The sequence below is a fragment of the Ovis aries genome, chromosome 1, assembly GCF_016772045.2.
Source record: "Ovis aries strain OAR_USU_Benz2616 breed Rambouillet chromosome 1, ARS-UI_Ramb_v3.0, whole genome shotgun sequence".
NCBI classification, from domain to species: domain Eukaryota; kingdom Metazoa; phylum Chordata; class Mammalia; order Artiodactyla; family Bovidae; genus Ovis; species Ovis aries.
This window is the reverse complement of record NC_056054.1, coordinates 238,980,553-239,001,519: the sequence shown is the minus strand read 5'-3', so window position 1 is coordinate 239,001,519 and position 20,967 is coordinate 238,980,553. Positions and strand designations below refer to the sequence as shown.

Below are 20,967 nucleotides of genomic sequence, written 5' to 3'. Positions count from 1 at the left end.
AATGTAACAAAAGAAAACAAATGGACTTTCTCTAAAGCCAAATGTGTTAAAATAACTCATAGTTAAAAATATGGCTATTTTCTGTGGTGACAGTAAGATGATTGTTTTTACTTCTCTTCTTGAGTAATGGGTAATTTTTGCAAAGTTCTTTTTTTGTTGGCATTTGATTTTGGTTTTTTAATATAGATATAGAAGTAAATTTTGTAAGATACTTGTCAAAACACAATGCTTTAACATGCACTCCGAGCTTAGGAGGAAGTAGAAATTTACCAAGCTTCCCTATCCAGTGCCCTTTCTGAACTCTTGTCAGCCCTTCACTCTGAAAAGCCTTAGATGTGTGATGTCATTTTTCAGACTGTTGTAAAGTGGTCTTTTCTTACATTCTTTGGCTTACACCTCTCCTGGGAATGGGTATGTAAAAAAAGCTTTTTCACTTTTTCATTTAGGAATTAAGTTATGTGTGGAAAAAATACTTTACATTTCTTCCTCTTATTTCTTTTCTAAAAGTTAAGTATGTCTGTACGGGAATAAATCAAGTAAATCAAAATGGAAATAGAGTAAGATTTATATTTCAATCTCATAGGACTATTGAGATAGTGTGGTAATGTATATATGCAAAATGTTATTAGCTTTTGTTGTTGTAAATGTCATCATGTTTCTCAGCCATTCGGATCGTGGTATTAATCTGCAATCTGGAAAATCAACTAACAGACAATTCAAATTGATTATAGTTATTTCCACCTACATTGATATTTGCTGTTATAAAGAAAGTTAACTTGATTTTATATTAAGTATGGGCTTTGAAGAATAACTTTTACTATTGTTTTATACAGTTGAGGTACTAAAGAAAATTGACATTCCATCTGTCTTTATTGGTGAATCATCAGCTAATTCCCTGAAAGATGAATTCACATATGAAAAAGGGTAAGTAAGTAATGGATATAAAAAATAATCATGTAGCTTAAATTCTTTTCTGTGTGAGGGTAGAATTATAAAAGATTAGTTGTAATCAAAATTGTGTTTTAAAATGTACTCTATTGTGCTAAATTATATCTTCTTAAATCATGATTTTAAGACTTTCCTTTTCTTCTGTGTATGATTATATACTGAAAATATATTTATGCTAGAGAAATTAAGGCACCCATGTTGCTAAAAAGGGAACTTTCCCTTTTATAGTTTAGTCAAACCATTGGTATTTAGAAGCAATGTGATTTACATTTATATGATACTTTACATTAAGACATATTTGTATTTTATTAAATGGAAATGTTTTATAAACAAAGAATCCAACACGTGATGCGTTTGGTGACTAATTTTTACAAACACAAACAGTTTGTTTTCAAGTTTAAAAAGTTTGATTTGGATTTTAAAACTTATTATGGAATTTCTCCCCAAATTCTCATTACCATGATAAAAATTCAGACTGAAACTAACCTAAGGGACAGCTGTGTTATCTAATATGGAAAACAGTGCAGTTCAATTAACACTTTAGAGCTTCTTCTAAAAAACAGGTACCAAAACATAGTGGACAGGAATAGGCATTTGACCAAGGGAACAATATTAATAATAAAAGTGGTAATATTGTAATATAATATAGTAATATAATGAATCAAGGATTTAGCAAGAGCCAGGCACTCATGAAACAAAGCTTTTATATTTGTTATCCATTTAATTTCTAACAACAACACTCTAGAAGTTATTATTATTATCTCTTACCATCTACATTTGCCAAAAGAGGAAACTGGCACAAGGAAATGCAATTCTAATTATTTGGGGCGGGGGGTGGGAATCTGTAATTATTTGAGTTTGAATATGAATAAAAAAAAGAGAAGGAAAGAGTGTCTGTTTACATTTTTTGACCTTTTCCCTATATGGTTTTCATATTTAAAATACTGTTCCCATATTTTGTGCTCAGAACATCTTTATTAAGTTAGGGAATATAATTTGGAATATTGTATTAAAAATAGTTAAGCAAGATGCTATTTTGCCAGCCATATTTGTGTAGTTAATGGGGGTGAGAACTACTACTTGCTTTTATCTCAGTATTATTCTCTCATATAGAAAAATTATGTGTATTTTAAAGCCTTTTTGTTTTAAAATAATAAAACCATTTCTTTTTGAATTAAGAAGTAATAGATACCTCCTGATAAAATATGGAAAAATTCAGAAATAGAAAACATTTAAACGAAAGTCCCTATGATGCTCTTCACTGACAGCTTAATTTTTTCCCCATGTGTGAATGCTGACCTTAACTAGAGATACCCTGCTCATAAAACAGTGCCTTGTAATACTCAGTATTTTGTTACGTACTTTATTTACTTAATATTTAGACCCTTTCCATGTTAATGCAAGGCCACAAAATCTCTTATCCCAGCTCTTTGGGACAGATATGATGTGGAATTGAAGCGTTTTCAGATTTTTAAAAGTTAAGTAATATTACAAGGGATAGAATTTGAGGATTGAGGCAGCATTCTATAATCAAATAACATATATATCTGTAATAAATGTATGAGTGTTTGATCGTGTCGGTTAGGTTCAGGTTGACTATCAAATGAATTGCAGGCATTACTTTTTAAAGCTTTTTAGGTTTCAGAATTATGCTTGAAGGATTGTAGACCTATGCAGACTGGCTTGTATCATCTGTCTGTTGACTGGCCAGTTGACCAGTCTGCCTGCTTGCCTACCTACCTACCTATTAATTTATTATTTATTTATTTAGTTTAAAACTAGAGATGGGTATGATGAATGTCATTCAGTCTCAGAATTATCAACTATGGCCAACTTTGTTTGGACTGTCCACTCTTTAAGTGCTGTCTGCCCTTTTTTCCCCACTTCATGATAATTCTGAAGCAAGTGCTAGATACCCTATGATCTAAACTGTAAACATCTCAAAATATATCATTAGAAAATGGAGTCACATATAAAAACCATAATGGCATTTTCATTACTTTAAGTTCAGTTCAGTCGCTTAGTCGTGTCCGACTCTTTGCGACCCCATGAACCATGGCACGCCAGGCCTCCCTGTCCATCACCAACTCCTGGAGTTTATCCAAACTCATGTCCATCAAGTAGGTGATGCCATCCAACCATCTCATCCTCTGTCGTGCCCTTCTCCTCCTGCCCTCAGTCTTTCCCAGCATCAGGGTCTTTTCAAATGAGTCAGCTCTTCGCATCAAGTGGCCAAAGCATTGGAGTTTCAGCTTCAACATCAGCCCTTCCAATGAACACCCAGGACTGATCTCCTTTAGAATGGACGGGTTGGATCTCCTTGCAGTCCAAGGGACTCTCAAGAGTCTCCTTCAACACCACAGTTCAAAAGCGTCAATTCTTCGGCGCTCAGCTTTCTTTATAGTCCAACTCTCACATCCATACATGACTACTGGAAAAACCATAGCCTTGACTAGACAGACCTTTGTTGGCAAAGTGATATCTCTGCATTTTAATATGCTGTCTAGGTTGGTCATAACTTTCTTTCCAAGGAGTAAGCATCTTTTAGTTTCATGGCTGCAATCACCATCTGCACTGATTTTGGAGCCCAGAAAAATAAAGTCAGCCACTGTTTCCACTGTTTCCCCATCTATTTGCCATGAAGTGATGGGACCAGATGCCATGATGTTAGTTTTCTGAACGTTGAGCTTTAAGCCAACTTTTTCACTCTTCTCTTTCACTTTCATTGAGAGGCTCTTTAGTTATCCTTTTTTAAATTAAGAAACATTAATATCAAAACATGTCAATCTTTAGATTTGTTTCAGAGCAAATAAGGGCATATGACTTTATTTTTAATCTATAAGTTTGCTATGCCTCTTTTTTTTTTTTCCCTACACATTTATTTATTGAATAAACAGAGTCATTTGTCCTGTAAAATTTTACCACAGTCTGGACTTTTCTGACTGCATCCTTGGTGTATTGTCTAGAGGTTTCCTTTATTACTAATTTTCCCTGTAAATTGCTAGTTAGATCTAGAGGGCTGTTCAAATTCAAGTATGGCTTGGGGACCAGGAGGATAGGTAAGGCAAGAATAATTTATATGTATTATTATGTATTTCCATCAGGATACATAATATTTGGTTCTCTCTTTGTGATGTGAGCAATCATTAATAATCATTGTCTGAAGCCATCGGTTCTTTAGGATTAGCAAGTAGTCTTATTTTATAATTCCTCCTTAATTTATTATCTGAAATAGCTCCATAAAGAGGAATCACACCTCATCAATTATTTGATTACCTTGATGTACAGTCTGTGATACGAATTATCTGAAATCAGTACCTAAAAAATCACCCAGCTGTGGGTAACAGTATAATGTTGCTGACACCATACTAGTTGAGTAGCACGGAAGTACAATGGAGAAATCAACCATCTTAGTGACCATTATATAGACCCTTCCCTAGTCTGAGGAAATTTTCTATTGCAGGATTTGCTGCTATATAAAATTAGCTCATGCAGCATAAATAGTGTGCTTATTCTGTTCAGTTTCATTTCTGGATTCCCTGTCAATTTTTATAATACTTGTATAGTTGATAACCATATAACTGTATTAACCATGGTTAATAACGAGGAGAATAGGGCCTTTGGTTATTTCCGCCCCTCCAACCCCCACAATATATACAGTTTTGTAGTTTTTTTGCCCTTTTTTTTTTTTCAGTCAAGCAGTAGAGAAGGTTTAGAATAGAAAAGAAGCTACAACTCTTGTGAATCTTTGCCAGTTTTCCATTCCATATCTCACAGATGAATGTGGAGTATGGGGGTTATATCCATTGTACTTGGTACAACAAATTCCCATAAAGCATAAAGGGAATAAGGAGTTTATTTTCGTCAGTAGTGGCTTCAGAGTCTTTTCATGGGAGAAACTGATGAAAAGTAATTTGGTGTGTGTGGGGGCGTGTGGTTCTTGTTGACATACTGCCTGAGGTACTGCCACTTTTAAATACTGATTTTTGCTTGTGAAATATGCTAACTTTCATCATTACTAAATTCAGTAAACACATGTTCTTGGAGGGACACAGTAAGTATTGCTTAACTGATTTCCTCTAACCAATCTAAAGTTTCTTTTAATTAAATGGCAAATTATTTTGGTAAATACGTAAAGCTGATTTAAAAATGGAGAAAACATCCCTTAACTTAATGGAAATCACCTATTAGAAAATGAGATGGGTCTAGTGGATTAAATTGTAATGTCTAAATGCTTTAAAAATATTTTTCTTTGCTTTCAATTAACATCATAATTTGACAAGTCAATATTTCCTAATTATTAATTTTTGTTTTCTTGCAGGGGCCACATTATCTTAGTTCCGGAATTTAGCCTTCCTCTGGAATACTACCTAATCCCCTTCCTTATCATAGTGGGCATCTGTCTCATCTTGATAGTCATTTTCATGGTAGGTAAATTAATTTTAAATACTTTAAAAAATAATATGAATGGCTCTAAAACACATTGTACTGAGAGAGGCTGTACATAGAAGAGTACATGTTGTGTGAGTCCATTTACGTGACTCATTCTGGAAAAGGCAGAAATAATCCGGGTTGAAAAAAACCAGAACAGTGATTTCTTTGGGGGGATAGGTGCGGGGAGGAAAGGAGGTGAGAGATTTACTCAGGAGAGTATGAGGGAATTTCCTGGAGAGTGAGAATCATGTTGTCTATCTTGTTTAGGTTGCACAATGTCTGATTCACCAAATTGCATACTTAAATTTTGTGCATTTCATTGTATGTAAAGTTTACCTAAAAATAAAAAAAAGCTATAAAAATACTAATCTCTAAGTAATGAGTTTACATGCTGAACTATTTGAGGGGAAGTATATTGATATTTGCAACTTACTTTGAAATGCATTGTAAAAAATAAAGAGAAAAAAATGTATTGATGGGTGAATAGTGGGATAAATAGATATGTGATTACAAAATATAGTAAAATGTTAATTGTAGAATCTAGGTAGGAGATATATGCATTTTATTATAAAAATTCTTTTAACTCTTCTCTAATTTGAAATTTTTCATATTAAAATGTAAATAAAGAATACTGTGAGGCCTCAAGGTTAAAAGGGTGACACATTGTTTCCAAAACAGTGGTTATCAAGTATGATCCCAGGACTCTTGGTGGGTCTGCAAGGTCAAAATTATTTCCGTAATGATACTAAGTTATGATTTGCCTTTGAGACTCTCATTCTCTTTTAGAGGATGGTTTATAGATGGTTTATAGAAGAGGTTTCTAGAGGCTACATGGTCTGAGATATCAAAACAAATTGAATGCAGAAGCACATGTGAGAATCTTTCTGTATTCTATTAAGATAGATATTAAAAGAGATTTACAAAAATATAAAACAATCCCACTATTGTCCCTAACCTTTTTATTTTTCATAAAGAATATTTATAGTAACATCCAATGAGTTTATTATTGTATTGAATTAGTAAAGATTAAACACTGTCTTTGTAATAGTCTTCCTATGATGTGGTATTTCTTTTACTTTGTTGGTTTTTCATATCCATCAGTTTAATCATTTTTTTTCTGTAAACATTTAGTATATCTTTTGTTAGATTTTTTAAAATCGTATTTTCTAATTAGATATTACTGAGGTATAGGAATGTTATTGATATGTTAAAATAAACTTTTAATTTTGTAATAATAAGATTCACAGAAAAATTGCAAAGAAGAGAGTTCCTGTGCATTCCTCATTTGGTTGTCCCCATTGTTAACATTTTACTTTACCACGATACATTTGTCAAAACTAAGAAACTAACACAGTTAACATTACTGTTACTGAAGTCCAGACTGGATAGATTTTACATTTTTCCATTAATGCTTTCTTTCTGTTCCAGGACCCAGTCCAGATTACCACATTGTTTTGTTATCATGTATTCCCAATCACCTCTGACCTGTGACAGTTTCTTAATCTCTCCTTGTTTTTGAGGAGTCCTGCCAGGTATCCTGTAGAATGTTCCTCAATCTGATATTTTTCTTATGATTAGAATGGGTTGGTTATAGGTTTTTATAAAGAGTATCAGCAAAGCAAATTGCCCTTCTCATCCTAACATGTCAGCCAAGGGTACATGATACTCGCATACCATCACTGAATGATGTTAACCTTCATCCCTTAGTTTTTCCACTATGAAGTTAATATTTTTTCTCTTTCTCTATTCTATTCTTCCTTTGGAAGTGAGGCACTAAGTATAGCCAGTCTTAAAAGTGGGGAGGGGCAGTAATTAAGCTCCACTTCTTGAAGGGAGGGAAGTATCTACATACATTATTTAGAATTCTTTTGTAAGGAAGATTTGTCTATTTTTGGCATTTGTTTATTTGTTCAATCACATTTATATTGGTATGTGCTCTGTATATTTCTTTTATACTTTGGGTAATAATCCAATACTACATTCTTTTTGTTGTTTAATTGTTTGAGCTTTGGTCATTGGGAGCTCTGCAGGCTGGGTCTTGGGTCTCTTTGATTTGGCCCATCCTTGTTTCATAAGTATACTTCTTTAGTGTTTGGTCCTATAAGAAACTCCAGACTCATCATTGCTTTCTCTTGCCCTAGCCCTAAAATCAGACATTTCCCCCAAGGAGCCCTGGATTTGTTTTGTTTTGTTTTGCCTTTTTAAATTGAAGATTAGTATTCAAGAAACCACTATTTGGACAGTGGACAATTATTGATTTTTATATATTAATTTTATCTCTACAGACTTACTGAATTCTCCTATTCTGGTAATTTGAATTTTTTTATTCTCTTGGGTTTTCAGTGTATAAGGAAATATGGAAAGTTAGAACAACAAAAAGTATCCTTGGCAAATTAGGAGTAAATTTTTAAGCCAATAAAGATTACTGACTAAAAACTGAAATGAAAACATTATGTAGTGAATTATTAGAAGCCTTCCCGTGAATGTTAAAAACAACAAAAAACGATGCCTGTTGTACTTCTGTTTAACGTTGTGCTATATTTTCTGGTAAGACAAAAAAAGTATAAGAATTAGAAATAAGGAAACAAAATTTTTCTTTGCCTTTTTTCCTTTTTAAATAAAGAATGGGTGATGCCTTATATGTCTTTTTTTCTATCATGATGATCATTGTTTTTTCTTTTACTCTATTCTTATGTTGGATTACATGAATTTGTTTTGTAAATTCTAAAAACCCTTGTATCTTATGTACACTCTTTTGACTAATATATAAATTTTGCCTTTGTATATTGGGTTATCAAATTTCCAATATGGATCAGCCAGTTATACACTTTGGACATAGGTGCAAAAATCCTAAATACTAGCAACCTGAATGTCCAGGTAACAGAAATTTAGTTTTATGGGACTAGAGTAATCTTGACATCAAAACTAGGTAATCCCTTGAGCACTGCTGGTGGGAATGTTAAATGGAGCTATCGCCATAGAAAACAGTACAGCAAAAAAAATTTACTGTATGATCTAATTCCAGCTTTGGATATGTACTCAGAAGAATTTAAAGCTGGAAGTTAGATATTTGCACGCTTATGTTCATCACAGCATTATTTCAATAGCCAAAGGTGAAAGTAACCCAGTTATCCATTGATGGATGAGTAGATAGACAAAATGTGGTATATACATGTGATGGAATACTGTTCAGCCTTAAAAAGGAAGGAAATTCTGACAGATGCTACAAAATTGATGAATCTGTAAGACATGTTAAGTGAAATAAGCAAGTGCTAAAGGACAAATGCTGTGTGATTCTATTTATGTGTGGTACCTGGAGTAGTGAGATTCAGAGACAGAAAATAGAATGATGGTTGCCAAGGGCTATGGACAGGGGAGGTTGGGCAATTACTGGTTAATGCGTACAGAGTTCCAGTTTTGGGAAACGTAAAGAGTTTGGTGGATGGATGGTGGTGATGGTAGCACAACAATGTACTTAATGCCACAGAACTGTATGCTTAAAAATGGTTAAGATAGTAAATTTTATGTTTTGTATATTTTGCCATAATTTAAAATAACTACATAAGATAAAGCTAGTCCCATAAAACTAAAGCTTTCTTTTATTTTCTACTTTCTAATTTTTTTTTTAAATAAAATTGGGATTGTCTTTTTCCTGGAAGTTTTGGTGAAGGTTGCCTATAAAAGTATCTAAATCTGCTGTTTTTTTCTTTTTTCCCCCACAATTACATGAGTATATAAATGGTTGTCTTCTTCTTTATACCAAATTATATTTCTAAGAAATTTTCTGTTTTGTCTGTTTTCAAGTATTGTATAAAGTGATTTATAACATCTGTGTACTCCTGTAGCAACTTAAAGAGAATTCCTACTATATGTGGGGTGAGTTCTGGTTTATTCGCATCCACCCATGCCTTGCACAGTGTTGTCAGAAGTTTGTCTTTGTCTTTTAGAGGACTGGATTTTGCAATTTTCTTTTTCCCTTTCATTCAACAAATGGTTGTTCTGCACCTCCAAACCTAGCCACTCCTCTAGGGTCTGAAGTTTCCTCAGTGAACAAAATAGGTAAAAATCCCTGATCTCAAGCAGCTTACATTCCAGTGGGACATGTATTCTAATGTCTTTACTCTTCTTTTTAATCCAGGTGGTGAAGGGGCATGCTAATTGTTGTTAAAATGTATAAACCTTCCCCATGTATGTGAAAAGCATTGTAGGGTGTAAAATTTTATATATGTCCATTAACTTGAGCTTGTGTATTTGTCTTGTCTAGTCTATTTCTTTTTTTTTTTTTAGTATTTTGAAGAGAGTTTGAGATATACTTCACATAACATAAAATTGACCCATTTAAATCATACAGTTCAGTGGTTTTAGTATATTCACAGAACTGAGCAACTACCGTGTGCAATAATGATTGCAGTTGTCTATAGATTTCTGCACTCCTCTCTCTTCTGAAGAAGTGCTATGGAATAAAATGATATTGTGAGTCACATTTATTGTAATTTAAAAATTTTTTGATAGCCAGATTTAAAAAGGTAAAAGGAAATATTTCTGTGAGATTAGCTTAATATTGTATTTATTTAACTTGGTAAATCCAAAATGTATTTCAACATTCAGCTAATAAATAGTTATAAAATATATCCTACATCCTTTTTATACTAAGTCTTTGCAATCTGGTATATATTTTATACTTTCACAGTAAATCTCAATAGAGATTAGCCACATTTCAAGTACTCAGTGGCTGCCTGCATACAGTGGTTGCCATAATGGGCACCTTGGGTCTGTGGTCTTTACTTTTTTTGTTGTTGTTTGCTTTACCTAAAAATTACCAAGCTTATGAATTTATCTATTCTTCCACAATTTTGTCATTTTCTAGGTGAAGTATCCTTTTTGATTCATTGTGATAACTATTTCCTAATGATGATTTTTGTCTTATATCCTAGTTTACTTGATAAACCAAATTTTACTTGATACTATCATAACTATCTACCCCTGTATTTTTTACTTTTATTTTAGTCTTAATGTGTCATTAAGTTTTAATCTCATACCTTGTAAATAGCGTATAGTTGGAATTTTTTCTTTATCCAGTATGATACACTTTAAATTTTAAAACTGGTGAATTGTATCCATTTCAGTTCAGGTCAGTTCAGTCGCTCAGTCGTGTCCAACTGTTTGTGACCCCATGAACTGTAGCACGCCAGGCCTCCCTGTCCATCATCAACTTTTGGAGTCCACCCAAACCCATGTCCATCGAGTTGGTGATGCCATCCAACCATCTCATCCTCTGTCATCCCCTTCTCCTCCTGCCCTCAATCTTTCCCAGCATTAGGGTCTTTTCAAATGAGTCAGCTCCTCGCATCAAGTGGCCAAAGGATTGGAGTTTCAGCTTCAACATTAGTCCTTCCAATGAACACCCAGGACTGATCTCCTTTAGGATGGACTGGTTGGATCTCCTTGCAGTCCAAGGGACTCTCAAGAGTCTTCTCCAACACCACAGTTCAAAAGCATCAATTCTTCGGTGCTCAGCTTTCTTTATAGTCCAACTCTCACATCCATACATGACCACTGGGAAAACCATAGCCTTGACTAGATGGACCTTTGCTGGCGAAGTAATGTCTCTGCTTTTTAATATGCTGTCTAGGTTGGTCATAACTTTCCTTCCAAGGAGTAAGTGTCTTTTAATTTCATGGCTGCGATCACCATCTGCAGTGATTTTGGAGCCTAGAAAAATAAAGTCTGACACTGTTTCCACTGTTTCCCCATCTATTTCCCATGAAGTGATGTGACCAGATGCCATGATCTTCGTTTTCTGAATGTTGAGCTTTAAGCCAACTTTCTCACTCTCCTCTTTCACTTTCCTTTTTTTTTTTTAGTTTTTTATTTTTTTAATTTTAAAATCTTTAATTCTTACATGTGTTCCCAAACATGAACTCCCCTCCCACCTCCCTCCCTATAACATCTCTGTGGGTCATCCCCACGCACCAGCCCCAAGCATGCTGTATCCTGCGTCAGACATAGACTGGCGATTCAATTCTTACATGATAGTATACATGTTGGAATGCCATTCTCCCAAATCATCCCACCCTCTCCCTCTCTCTCTGAGTCCAAAAGTCCGTTATACACATCTGTGTCTTTTTTCCTGTCTTGCATACAGGGTCATCATTGCCATCTTTCTAAATTCCATATATATGTGTTAGTATACTGTATTGGTGTTTTTCTTTCTGGCTTACTTCACTCTGTATAATCGGCTCCAGTTTCATCCATCTCATCAGAACTGATTCAAATGAATTCTTTTTACGGCTGAGTAATACTCCATTGTGTATATGTACCACAGTTTTCTTATCCATTCATCTGCTGATGGGCATCTAGGTTGTTTCCATGTCCTGGCTATTATAAACAATGCTGCGATGAACATTGGGGTACATGTGTCTCTTTCAATTCTGGTTTCTCAGTGTGTATGCCCAGCGGTGGGATTGCTGGGTCATACGGTAGTTCTATTTGCAATTTTTAAGGAATCTCCACACTGTTCTCCATAGTGGCTGTACTAGTTTGCATTCCCACCAACAGTGTAGGAGGGTTCCCTTTTCTCCACACCCTCTCCAGCATTTATTGCTCGCAGATTTTTGGATCGCAGCCATTCTGACTGGTGTAAAGTGGTACCTCATTGTGGTTTTGATTTGCATTTCTCTAATAATGAGTGATGTTGAGCATCTTTTCATGTGTTTGTTAGCCATCCATATGTCTTCTTTGGAGAAATGTCTATTTAGTTCTTTGGCCCAGTTTTTGATTGGGTCGTTTATTTTTCTGGAATTGAGCTGCATAAGTTGCTTGTATATTTTTGAGATTAGTTGTTTGTCAGTTGCTTCATTTGCCATTATTTTCTCCCATTCCGAAGACTGTCTTTTCACCTTGCTTATATTTTCCTTTGTTGTGCAGAAGCTTTTAATTTTAATTAGATCCCATTTGTTTATTTTTGCTTTTATTTCCAGAATTCTGGGAGGTGGAATTCTGGGAGGTGGATCATAGAGGATCCTGCTGTGATTTATGTCTGAGAGTGTTTTGCCTATGTTCTCCTCTAGGAGTTTTATAGTTTCTGGTCTTACATTTAGATCTTTAATCCATTTTGAGTTTATTTTTGTGTGGGGTGTTAGAAAGTGATCTAGTTTCATTCTGTTACAAGTGGTTGACCAGTTTTCCCAGCACCACTTGTTAAAGAGATTGTCTTTACTCCATTGTATATTCTTGCCTCCTTTGTCAAAGATAAGGTGTCCATATGTGTGTGGATTGATCTCTGGGCTTTCTATTTTGTTCCATTGATCTATATGTCTGTCTTTGTGCCAGTACCATACTGTTTTGATGACTGTGGCTTTGTAGTAGAGCCTGAAGTCAGGCAAGTTGATTCCTCCAGTTCCATTCTTCTTTCTCAAGATTGCTTTGGCAGTTCGAGGTTTTTTGTATTTCCATACAAATCTTGAAATTATTTGTTCTAATTCTGTGAAAAATATGGCTGGTAGCTTGATAGGGATTGCATTGAATTTGTAAATTGCTTTGGGTAGTATACTCATTTTCACTATATTGATTCTTCCGATCCATGAACATGGTATATTTCTCCAGCTATTAGTGTCCTCTTTGATTTCTTTCATCAGTGTTTTATAGTTTTCTATATATAGGTCTTTAGTTTCTTTAGGTAGATATATTCCTAAGTATTTTATTCTTTTCATTGCAATGGTGAATGGAATTGTTTCCTTAATTTCTTTTTCTACTTTCTCATTATTCGTGTATAGGAATGCAAGGGATTTCTGTGTGTTGATTCTATATCCTGCAACTTTACTATATTCATTGATTAGCTTTAGTAATTTTCTGGTGGAGTCTTTAGGGTTTTCCATGTAGAGGATCATGTCATCTGCAAACAGTGAGAGTTTTACTTCTTCTTTTCCAATTTGGATTCCTTTTATTTCTTTTTCTGCTCTGATTGCTGTGGCCAAAACTTCCAGAACTATGTTGAATAGTAGCGGTGAAAGTGGACACCCTTGTCTTGTTCCCAACTTTAGGGGAAATGCTTTCAATTTTTCACCATTGAGGATAATGTTTACTGTGGGTTTGTCATAGATAGCTTTGATTATGTTGAGGTATGTTCCTTCTATTCCTGCTTTCTGGAGAGTTTTTATCATAAATGGATGTTGAATTTTGTCAAAGGCCTTCTCTGCATCTATTGAGATAATCATATGGTTTTTATTTTTCAATTTGTTAATGTGGTGAATTACATTGATTGATTTGTGGATATTGAAGAATCCTTGCATCCCTGGGATAAAGTCCACTTGGTCATGGTGTATGATCTTTTTAATGTGTTGTTGGATTCTGATTGCTAGAATTTTGTTGAGGATTTTTGCATCTATGTTCATCAGTGATATTGGCCTGTAGTTTTCTTTTTTTGTGACATCTTTGTCAGGTTTTGGTATTAGGGTGATGGTGGCCTCATAGAATGAGTTTGGAAGTTTACCTTCCTCTGCAATTTCTGGAAGAGTTTGAGTAGGATAGGTGTTAGCTCTTCTCGTAATTTTTGGTAGAATTCAGCTGTGAAGCTGTCTGGACCTGGGCTTTTGTTTGCTTGAAGATTTCTGATTACAGTTTCAATTTCCGTGCTTGTGATGGGTCTGTTAAGATTTTCTATTTCTTCCTGGTTCAGTCTTGGAAAATTGTACTTTTCTAAGAATTTGTCCATTTCTTCCACGTTGTCCATTTTATTGGCATACAACTGCTGATAGTAGTCTCTTATGATCCTTTGTATTTCTGTGTTGTCTGTTATGATCTCTCCATTTTCATTTCTAATTTTATTGATTTGATTTTTCTCTCTTTGCTTCTTAATGAGTCTGGCTAATGGTTTGTCAATTTTATTTATCCTTTCAAAGAACCAGCTTTTGGCTTTGTTGATTTTTGCTATGGTCTCTTTTGTTTCTTTTGCATTTATTTCTGCCCTAATTTTTAAGATTTCTTTCCTTCTACTAACTCTGGGGTTCTCCAATTCTTCCTTTTCTAGTTGCTTTAGATGTAGAGTTAGGTTATTTATTTGACTTTTTTCTTGTTTCTTGAGGTATGCCTGTATTGCTGTGAACTTTCCTCTTAGCACTGCTTTTATAGTGTCCCACAGGTTTTGGGTTGTTGTGTTTTCATTTTCATTAGTTTCTATGCATATTTTGATTTCTTCTGTGATTTGTTGGTTATTCAGAAGTGTGTTGTTCAACCTCCATATGTTGGAATTTTTAATAGTTTTTCTCCTGTAATTGAGATCTAATCTTAATGCATTATGGTCAGAAAAGATGCTTGGAATGATTTCGATTTTTTTGAATTTATCAAGTTTAGATTTATGGCCCAGGATGTGATCTATCCTGGAGAAGGTTCCATGAGCACTTGAAAAAAGGTGAAATTCATTGTTTTGGGGTGAAATGTCCTATAGATATCAATTAGGTCTAACTGATCTAGTGCATCATTTAAAGTTTGTGTTTCTTTGTTAATTTTCTGTTGATCTGTCCATAGGTGTGAGTGGGGTATTAAAGTCTCCCACTATTATTGTGTTATTGTTGATTTCCCCTTTCATACTTGTTAGCATTTGTCTTATGTATTGCGGTGCTCCTATATTGGGTGCATATATATTTATAATTGTTATATCTTCTTCTTGGATTGTTCCTTTGATCATTATGTAGTGGCCTTCTTTGTCTCTTTTCACAGCCTCTGTTTTAAAGTCTATTTTATCGGATATGAGTATTGCCACTCCTGCTTTCTTTTGGTCTCTATTTGCGTGGTATATCTTTTTCCAGCCCTTCACTTTCAGTCTGTATGTGTCCCTTGTTTTGAGGTGGGTCTCTTGTAAGCAGCATATAGAGGGGTCTTGTTTTTGTATCCATTCGGCCAATCTTTGTCTTTTGGTTGGGGCGTTCAACCCATTTACGTTTAAGGTAATTATTGATAAGTATGATCCCGTTACCATTTACTTTATTGTTTGGGGTTCGGGTTTATACACCCTTTCGTGTTTCCTGTCTAGAGAATATCCTTTAGAATTTGTTGGAGAGCTGGTTTGGTGGTGCTGAATTCTCTCAGCTTTTTCTTGTCTGTAAAGCTTTTGATTTCTCCTTCGTATTTGAATGAGATCCTTGCTGGGTACAGTAATCTGGGCTGTAGGTTATTGTCTTTCATCACTTTAAGTATGTCTTGCCATTCCCTCCTGGCCTGAAGAGTTTCTATTGAAAGATCAGCTGTTATCCTTATGGGAATCCCCTTGTGTGTTATTTGTTGTTTTTCCCTTGCTGCTTGTAATATTTGTTCTTTGTGTTTGATCTTTGTTAATTTGATTAATATGTGTCTTGGGGTGTTTCGCCTTGGGTTTATCCTATTTGGAACTCTCTGTGTTTCTTGGACTTGGGTGATTATTTCCTTCCCTATTTTAGGGAAGTTTTCAACTATTATCTCCTCAAGGATTTTCTCATGATCTTTCTTTCTGTCTTCTTCTTCTGGGACTCCTATAATTCGAATGTTGGAGTGTTTCATATTGTCCTGGAGGTCTCTGAGATTGTCCTCATTTCTTTTAATTCGTTTTTCTTGTTTCCTCTCTGATTCATTTATTTCTACCATTCTATCTTCTATTTCACTAATCCTATCTTCTGCCTCCGTTATTCTACTATTTGTTGCCTCCAGAGTGTTTCTGATCTCATTTATTGCGTTATTCATTATATTTTGACTCTTTTTTATTTCTTCTAAGTCCTTGTTAAACCTTTCTTGCATCTTCTCAATCCTTGTCTCTAGGCTATTTATCTGTGATTCCATTTTGACTTCAAGATTTTGGATCATTTTCACTATCAATATTCGGAATTCCTTCTCAGGTAGATTCCCTACTTCTTCCTCTTTTGTTTGGTTTGGTGGTCAACTCTCCTGTTCCTTTACCTGCTGAGTATTCCTCTGTCTCTTCATCTTGGTTATATTGCTGCATTTGGGGTGGCCTATTTATATTCTGGTAATTTGTGGAGTTCTCTTTATTATGGAGCTTCCTCACTGTGGGTGGGGTTTTATCAGTGGCTTGTCTAGGTTTCCTTGTTAGGGAGGCTTGTGTTGGAGTTCTGGTGGGTGGAGCTGGGTTTCTTCTCTCTGGAGTGCAGTGGAGTGACCAGTAATGGGTTATAAGACATCAAAGGTTTTGGAATAATTTTGAGCTGCCTGTATATTGAAGCTTAGGGGAGTGTTCCTGTGTTGTTGGAGAATTTGAGTGGTATGTCTTGTTTTGGAACTTGTTGGCCCTTGGGTGGAGCTTGGTTTTGGTGTAGGTATGAAGGCATTTGATGAGCTCCTATTGCTTAATGTTCCCTGAATTCAAGAGTTCTCTAATGTTTTCAGGCTTTGGATTTAAGCCTCCTGCTTCTGGTTTTCAGTTTTATTTTTACAGTAGCCTCTAGACTTCTCCATCTATACAGCACCAATGATAAAACATCTAGGTTAAAGATGAAAAGTTTCTCCACATTGAGGGACACTCAGAGAGGTTCACTGAGTTACGAGGAGAAGAGAAGATGGAGGGGGTAGTTAGAGGTAACTGGAATGAGATGCGGTGAGATCAAAAGAGGAGAGAGCAAGCTAGCCAGTAGTCACTTCCTTATGTGCGCTCTATAGTCTGGACCACTCAGAGGTATTTATGGAGTTATACGGGGAAGAGGAGAGGGAGGAAGTAGACAGAGGTGACCAGGAGGATAAGAGAGAGGAATGAGAAGGAGAGAGACAAATCCTGCCAGTAACCAGTACCTTAGGTGTTCTCCACCATCTGGAACACACAGAGATTCACAGAGTTGGATAGAGAAGAGATGGGGGAGAAAAGAGACAGAGGCCACCTGGTGGAGAAAAAGGAGAGTCCAGAGGAGGAGAGAGTGGTCAAGCCAGTAAGCTCGCTCTCAGGTAAACTTGGGTAGTGAAGTTTGGGTTTTTAAATGTACAAAATTGACAACAAAAACCTAAGAGCAAAGATTAAAAATCTAGAGTAGAGGTTGGGTTTTCAAAGATACAATATTAAAGAAAAGCAGAAGGAAAAAGGAAGAAAGAGAAAAAAAAAACACCAAGAATTATTAAAAAAAAAACAAACCAAAAAACAAACAAACAAACAAACAAGGAAAAAACCACCAACAACCATCCAAAGACTATATATGGTGTTTGCCCTTAAAAAAAAAAAAAAAGTCTTTTTTTTTTTTAAATAGTAATAGTAGGTTATAGAAATAAAAATTAGAGGAGAAATAGAAGACTTAACAATTAAAGAAAAGAAAAAAAAACAAAAAAACAAACAAAAAAGGAATGATTTTAAAAATAGTAAAAATATCTGGCCCTTCTTTGATGTTGTGGGCCGTGTGGGATCACTTCCAAGGTGGTTCCCTCGTTTAACTTCTGTTTGCTGGTTTTTTAGGCTCACTAGTTCAGTCGCGCTGTGGGGAGGGGCGATGCTGCAAACAAATAGCACTGTCATGTACACACAGTGTCTCAGCCCCGCTTGACCTGTCCCTTCTCGCAGTGCACAAACCGCTCCGGCTCTACTGATGCTCAGCCGGGAACCGTCTGGGGCCGGCCCTAGGCTGCGTGCACTTCCCCGGTCCAAGCCGCTCAGGTTCGGCGCTCAGGCAGCCCTCAGAGGCACAGATTCGGCTGGAACTGCGCTTTGTGCCCTTCCCAGGTCCGAGTAGCTCAGGAGTTTGGCAAGCGCGATCGCCGCGGCATGTCACCTTTTCTGCCGCTGCTGCTCAGCTTTCTGGGTGGACCGCTGGCGCCCCCCGTGAGGCAGATTGTGACTGTCCAGCACCCCCAGAAGTCTTAGCAAAGAAGCCTGCTTGCAGTTAGGTAAGTAAAGTCTCTCCGGGTCTGCAATTGCCCCTTTCCAGTCCTTAGGGCTCTGGCTGCCTTTCCCCGGCGGGGGATGGTCTGCAGCCGGCTTTTTCCCTTCCGTCCTTTGTCCTGTGCTCGGTCCTGGCGGTGTCTTATGTTCGAGCTTTTCGTTTGGTAGCTATCCCACAGTCTGGTTTGCTAGCCCAAGTTAGATCGTTCTGGTTGCGCGTGGGGCGTTCCTGCCCGATTCTTACAAAGCACTGCAGCCCGCGCCTCCCGCGCTTCCCTGCCCTGCCCCGCCCCCACTTCCCAGTGGCGGATGCAGGCGTCTGTGCTGCTTTTCCGTTGGGGGAGTTACTGTTGGGCTTGTAATCTCTTGGTTTTAATTATTTCTTTATTTTTCCTTCCTGTTATGTTGCCCTCTGTGTTTCCAAGGCTTGCCACAGACTCGGCAGGGAGAGTGTTTCCTGGTGTTTGGAAACCTTTCTTCTTAAAATTCCCTTCCCTGGACGGGCTTCCCTTCCCAGGACGGAGCCCCCTCCCCACCTCCTTTGCCTCCTTTCTCGTCTTTTATATTTTTTCCTACCTGTTTTTGAAGACAATGGTTTGCTTTTCTGGTTGCCTGATGTCCTCTGCCAGCCTACAGAAGTTGTTTTGTGGAGTTTGCTCGGCGTTGAAATTTTCTTTTGAGGAATTTGTGAGGGAGAAAGTGGTCTTCCCGTCCTATTCCTCCGCCATCTTTCCTCCTCTTTCACTTTCATCAAGAGGTTCTTTAGTTCTTCTTCACTTTCTGCCATAAGGGTGGTGTCATCTGCATATCTGAGGTTATTGATATTTCTCCTGGCAATCTTGATTCCAGCTTGTGTTTCTTCCAGTCCAGCGTTTCTCATGATGTACTCTGCATATAAGTTAAATAAGCAGGGTGACAATATACAGCCTTGACCTACTCCTTTTCCTATTTGGAACCAGTCTGTTGTTCCATGTCCAGTTCTAACTGTTGCTTCGTGACCTGCATACAGATTTCTCAAGAGGCAGGTCAGGTGGTCTAGTATTCCCATCTCTTTCAGAATTTTCCATAGTTTATTGTGATCCACACAGTCAAAGGCTTTGGCATAGTCAATAAAGCAGAAATAGATGTTTTTCTGGAACTCTCTTCCTTTTCCATGATCCAGCGGATGTTGGCAATTTGATCTCTGGTTCCTTTGCCTTTTCTAAAACCAGCTTGAACATTGGGAAGTTCAGAGTTCACGTATTGCTGTGATTTCAACTGACTTCTGTTGTGGACTTTTTATTCTATTTTTTCTACTGTGCAGATTTGGATTACCCAACTTTTTTTCCTCTTTATCCCTCTCTCCATTTTCCTGCTAGTTTGAAAGCTTATATTGTTATTCTTCTAGTAGTTACTACTAAATTTTTAAAATAAACCTGTATTGAAATATGATTAATATATTAATAAACTGAACATACTTAATTGTACAGTGTGGTAAATTTTGATATACGTATATGGATATGTGTGAAACCATATGATTAAAATAACGAAATATCAACTCACTCAAAAAGTTTCCTTATACTCTAATCACTTTCTTTTTACCCCTTCCAAATTTCTCCTTCATTTCTTCCCTTCCCACCATCCCTGGGCAATCACAGATTGGCTTTTGGTCACTAAGATTAATTTGCATTTTCTACCAATTTGTATACAGGGACTCATAAATTATGTACTCTTTTGTGTCTGCCTTCTTTCTCTCAGAATACTTATTTTGGGACTCATAAATGTTATTGAATATGTTGATATTCCTTACTTTTTATTGACAAGTTATATTCTGTTGTATGACTGTACTGCAGTTTTGTTTATTCACTTACCTGCTGATGAATATTTGGGTTGTTTGTAGTGTGGGGCTATTAAATAAAGCTGACATAGACTTTTTGGTACCTTTGTGTACTAGTTGTTTTATGGATATACACCTTCATTTCTTTTGGCAAAATATAAGTAGGAGTGGGATGATTAGGTCATTTCGTAAATATCTAGTTAAATTTATAAGAAATCACCAAACTATTTTCCAAAATGGTTGTACAATTTTACAGTCCTTCCAGTAGTGTATCAGCGTGCCAGCCCTTCTGCTTGCCTGCTGACACTTGGTATAGTCAGTCTTTTTCATTTTAATAGGTATATAGTATGTATATATATATATATATAATATAGTATGTATATATATAATATAGCAGTGTTTGTGATTTTGAATTTTCATTTTTGTCTTGACTAATTATGTTGAACATCTTTTCAAGTGCTTATTTGCCATCTGTATATTTTCAGTGTTTATTCAAATATTTTACCTATTTTCTGTTGGGTTGTTTGTATCTTATTATTGGGCTTCCCTGGTGGCTCAGAGGTTAAAGCGTCTGCCTGCGATGCGGGAGACCCGGGTTCAATCACTGGGTAGGGAAGATCCCCTGGAGAAGGAAATGGCAACCCACTCCAGTACTCTTGCCTGGAGAATCCCATGGACGGAGGAGCCTGGTAGGATACCGTCCACGGGGTCGCAAAGAGTCGGACACGACTGAGCAACTTCACTTTCACTTTCTTTACTTTTCTTATTATTGTATTTTGAATTCTTTATATATTCTGGATAGAAATCCCTTGTGAGACCTGCAATTTGCAGATATTTTTCCCAGTCTGTGACTTGTCTTTTATCTTTAAACAGAATCTTTTGAGGATGGAAGTCATTGATGTAGACAGAAGTCTACTGTTGTAGT

At 36.2% G+C, this 20,967-nt stretch overlaps 1 protein-coding gene across 9 annotated transcripts in view; it reads left to right on the top strand.

Annotated features, from left to right (window-relative positions):
• Positions 1-20,967, top strand: part of RNF13 (ring finger protein 13) — a 132,973-nt gene that overhangs the window by 75,302 nt on the left and 36,704 nt on the right. For all 9 annotated transcript variants that reach the window (XM_042235704.2, XM_060394880.1, XM_042235705.2 and 6 more), the window contains 2 exons: positions 834-924; positions 5,270-5,375. In XM_042235704.2, the coding sequence (XP_042091638.1) occupies positions 834-924; positions 5,270-5,375 (197 nt within the window). The remainder of the gene's footprint in view (positions 1-833; positions 925-5,269; positions 5,376-20,967) is intronic.